This window comes from Fulmarus glacialis, unplaced genomic scaffold (genome assembly GCF_000690835.1).
Source record: "Fulmarus glacialis isolate BGI_N327 unplaced genomic scaffold, ASM69083v1 scaffold3635, whole genome shotgun sequence".
In the NCBI taxonomy this organism is placed as follows: Eukaryota; Metazoa; Chordata; class Aves; order Procellariiformes; family Procellariidae; genus Fulmarus; species Fulmarus glacialis.
In genome coordinates this window covers 14006-18237 of record NW_009214763.1, presented here as the reverse complement: position 1 = coordinate 18237, position 4232 = coordinate 14006, and the positions used below count along the sequence as shown (strand labels likewise).

Below are 4232 nucleotides of genomic sequence, written 5' to 3'. Positions count from 1 at the left end.
TGGAAAATAAATTACCAGGCCACATGCTGCCACTAAAATAATTAAACATACAGCCACAGTACTGCCCAGCAAGATAAATGCAGTCATTTAGAATAAGCTCTATAAATAAATAAATAAATAAATAGAAAAACCTCCATGTAAACTGAATAAAATGTCACTTCTCTTATAGCGCCCAAAGAGGGAATGGCATTACTAAGTAATATAAATCTTCCATACTGGATATATTTCTATATATATTATATCTGATATGTTTTGGCATGGCCAGATGGATAGGAAAAAGTAGGATGATTAACTTCATTCAGTATTTGTTCTGTTGAAGCCAAGCTCCTGCATTACTATGCATTGCTAACCATTCCTATAGCGGTTTGGCCTTTTTACCCATCTTGGATTTTGCGCTCACTTTCCTGGCAGAGCAGACTGGTTCACCTTTTTTTTGTGCTCTCCATATTTCTCTTGAGCAATCAACAGGTTCATAGAAGCATTTCACTGGCTGCAAGCTGGTTTTTTCATCCTTTGCTTTTTTCAACAAGATTCTTCCTTTTTGAAAGGAATGAGGCTTTGTGTCAGGGATGTTATACGAAACGTGTTGACTTCCTCGGCTCCTGAAATTAATAATAGTGATTATTAATAACTATTATTCAATCTTGTAAAGTGAAAGGTCTCCAAAATGTCCAAAACCCATACATTTTTGAAGACAGAAATAGCCTTGTTTTACAGGACCAGGCTGAAAGTTAAAAACGGAGTTGCAAGATGAATTACATTTCTCAATACTCAAAAGCATTCCTCACTATAAGAACCCCTACACGTGTTACTGGTGGACTCTTAATGCACGTTCATCTACACTTTAATTCAGATAGCATTCTGCTGATTTTGGAGTGCTGAGACCTCACTGAGGTCTATATTCTCATAACTTGGTGATCTACAGGGATTTTAAAGATGCGTATGTTCTTGGCAACCTTCTGCGAAGAACAAACATCCCATGGTCTTTGGAAGACCACACAGCCCCAATAACAGTAGAAAGTGGGTGCAGGAACTGTAGGAACTTCTTGGTGGGATCTCAGCACTGCCCTGGACTGTGGCTGCTACTAACAGCCAATAGCTCAGGAAACTCCACGCTCTGCCTTTGTGCTGGCCACCCATCTAGGGAAACTTTAGCTTTGCTTTTAGGCTTTGATTTGAAATGGGAGAAGAGGAAAGGGGAATACAGAAACTGGTGTGAAGAAGGGTACGAAAGCTTAAAGGCCAAAGTAAGCTGAATTCTTTGTTCTCTCTGCAATGGTTCAGGCCCAGCAGCGTTTGCTGAAATCGGTGAGCTCAGGTGGAGCGACAGCACAGTGCCTGGTGCTGCAAAGGCTAAACAACGCCCTCTGCTCTGAAATTTTACGTTGAAACTGCAGTTCCACAGTTTAGCTAAGTAAGATCATTACAGGCCTTTTTAACAAAATCTTGAAATGTTTTACAGCAGATACATGTAGTGTAACAGCAGCACTACGAACGTAAGGCACCAGCTCATGCCTGCCCAGCTACTGTGACTGAAGTGAAGAACAGATGTGCTGATGTACAAGTCGATCTCTTAAGGGTTCCCATAGGGCTGTTTTCCATAGCTCGTTATTTCTGGAAACCACGTATCTGTAGTATTACTCCTCCTGGGAGTTAAACAATATTGCACACTTGAAAAAGCCAGTTTTGGAAAAAGCTGTGGTTGTTCAAGGGTGTACAGTGCAAGCCCTCTCCTGCTCTTTAAAAGACCAGAAGAGTGTCACGGAAGCCTCTCTCTTTGATGGTGGGAGGCAGTGAGGGCCAGTCAACAGCACAGGAACCAAGGCTTATCTACAGAACAGTTTTACCTGGTTGGCAGCTTTGCCAACCAGACTTTGCTATGGGGATGTTTTGGGGGGAAAATGCTGTGCAGGTCCAACCTGAAGCTTGCAGGTGCTGTGCCGTGCTGGCCTGGTGCAGGCCTGGGCTCTGGCCACTTGTTAGGGGTTAGAAACGGTTCGTGTAAATGCACAGGTGTTGGCTACTCCGGTTTATGATCACTTCTTGGGCATTGCTGTTACAACTCATTACTTAGTTGTTGTTAAAAGATGTAGTGCTCTGTTTTTCTCAGATGTTGTTATGGTGAAAAAGTTACATAATTTATTCCCAAAGCACATGCAGGCATTGTTGCAAGTGATTGCAGGTGATGTTAGTCACTCCTCTGGTGCACTGAATGATGCCATTAAAACCAGCAGAAGGTCAAGGTTAATATGATCAGAGGGGATTGCCTGAAAGAGCTAAACTGTATTTAAATTGAACGAGTTTATGGTAGAGAAGATGAATGTCTGTCCCTAACTCACAGTCAGGATAAGAAGGTATCTAAGACGGATGAAGATGCAGGTCATTGCACATGAAATGCAACACTGCCAGCCCCAGATGCAGGAAATGTTTTTCCATTGAAAGCGGCAGCTCCTTGATACAAGTGACTGTGAGAGTCTGAACTTCTACTCAAACATATTCCTAATCTGTCACATTATGGAGAAAGACTGAAATGATCTGACTAAATGCACCTCACTGCCACAGGCACTTAAGAACAGTCCTATTCTTGCTGCATTTCACAAACATCAGGTATTTTTCAAGACAGGTCTCATGATTTCGAGACACCTAATTCTTAGCTTCTTCACAATGGGAGCTGGCATTTAAAGTTAATTTAGGCACAGATGTGCCGGCAAGTCTCAGTGCCTTTGAGAAATGGCTAGTGAGCATCAGCAAAGGTCTGCCATGCCTTCAGTGGGGCATGTCCTGAAAACCACCAGGAGAAACTGGAGAAAAGGAAGAGGGATTGCAAGTCCAGCTATTGATCCCAAACAATGTAAGCCATCAGCGGCCCCAAACCCCCTGAGATTACACTGAATTTTCTGGATGGGTAGTAACACTTCCAAATTTTTTTTAACTGGTACATATCATTAAAACCTCATTTTATGTACTGAGCTGAGTAGAGCTCTTGAAACAGGTGGTGTGGTCAGTGCAAATGCTGGATTTATCCACAGAACAGGCAGAGCAAAATAAAACTTTCCTACCCCTCTAAGCATCCTCTCCTCTATTCTCCCTACTTCATAGGACAAGTTGGGATATTTTTGATCTGGTAACTCCAAATAAAGGCTACTACTAAATTCTAGTTTTGGCAGTGTCTTTTAAAAGGAGAAGTATATCAGTAGTTAAACAGAAACCTCTAAACAATTTCATATATGCCTTTGAACTCCCACTATTTGTCAGCAATTAATGGGTTTTACCAAACTGCGTTATATTTAGGCTAAAGACTTGTCAGTGGAAGGACTCATCTCACTGAGTCATTGAATTCACTGGTTATATTTTAATTCTATTTTCCTTGATTCCAATCATATTAAGACATCTAGGAGCCTGAAAAGTGTATACACAGTCAACTCAAAGTCTGCTTTGGACAATCAAGTTTTTCCAGAATCTCAAATCAGTAAGAAAAAAAAAAACAAACTATAAAAGCTATGAAAAGAAAAAGTAGAAAAAACAAAGCTAAAGCCCCATGCTCTTAATTATTAATGCAAACACTGCTTATCAGCAAAAGGGCATTTGGCCACTTGCCTGCTAGGACTAAGATATATGAAAAACAAAAACAACCCAAAGAGCAAAAAGCTCCATCCCCCAACCCAGTAGGCTATACTTTGTATTTTTAGTTTATTTTCCAGCCCATCCATCTGTTCATGTGTGTCTCAGTCTTCCAGTAATTCTTGAACCCATTGGTCAAACACAAACAAATCTGGCAGGGACACAGAAGTCCCAGATCCGTGGTGATGCAACAGGTTTCAGGGCAATGGGAAAAAGATCCCAACTCGTGTCCCCACTAGGAAAGGTTGCCCTGAGGAAGGAGGCACTGCCTGATCATCTCTTCGCCAGGCAGCATGATGCTCCAAACCAGCCACTGGGACTCATGACCAAGTTGCAAAGACATGAGAAACACGCACAATTAGTTCTGCTGCTCCCCGGACAGCTGCTTGAGTAACCTGAGATGTTCTTAGTGCCCATGCTTTGTCGGGGCACTTGTTTGCTTACACGTGATTTTTAAGTCGACAGTGTTACTGTCAGGAAATGACAACTGTCTCTTTCCTACCTACAGAATGTTAAAGATATTTTCAGCTGAAACTTGGCCTGTGTTTGCTGAAGAGATTCAATGACTGTAGCTTTGCAATAGGCTGTTATAGTCAGGAGGAAGTAGTTCT

General features: G+C 41.8%; 1 protein-coding gene across 1 annotated transcript in view; it reads right to left on the bottom strand.

Moving 5' to 3' along the window:
* Nucleotides 1–355: 355 nt before the first annotated feature.
* The window catches only part of ZNF365 (zinc finger protein 365), a gene marked incomplete at its 5' end in the record, with an annotated part of 17870 nt that continues 13993 nt past the window's right edge, over nucleotides 356–4232 (bottom strand). Inside the window, 1 exon segment of the mRNA XM_009578676.1 lies at nucleotides 356–602. Coding sequence (XP_009576971.1) covers nucleotides 356–602 — 247 coding nt within the window.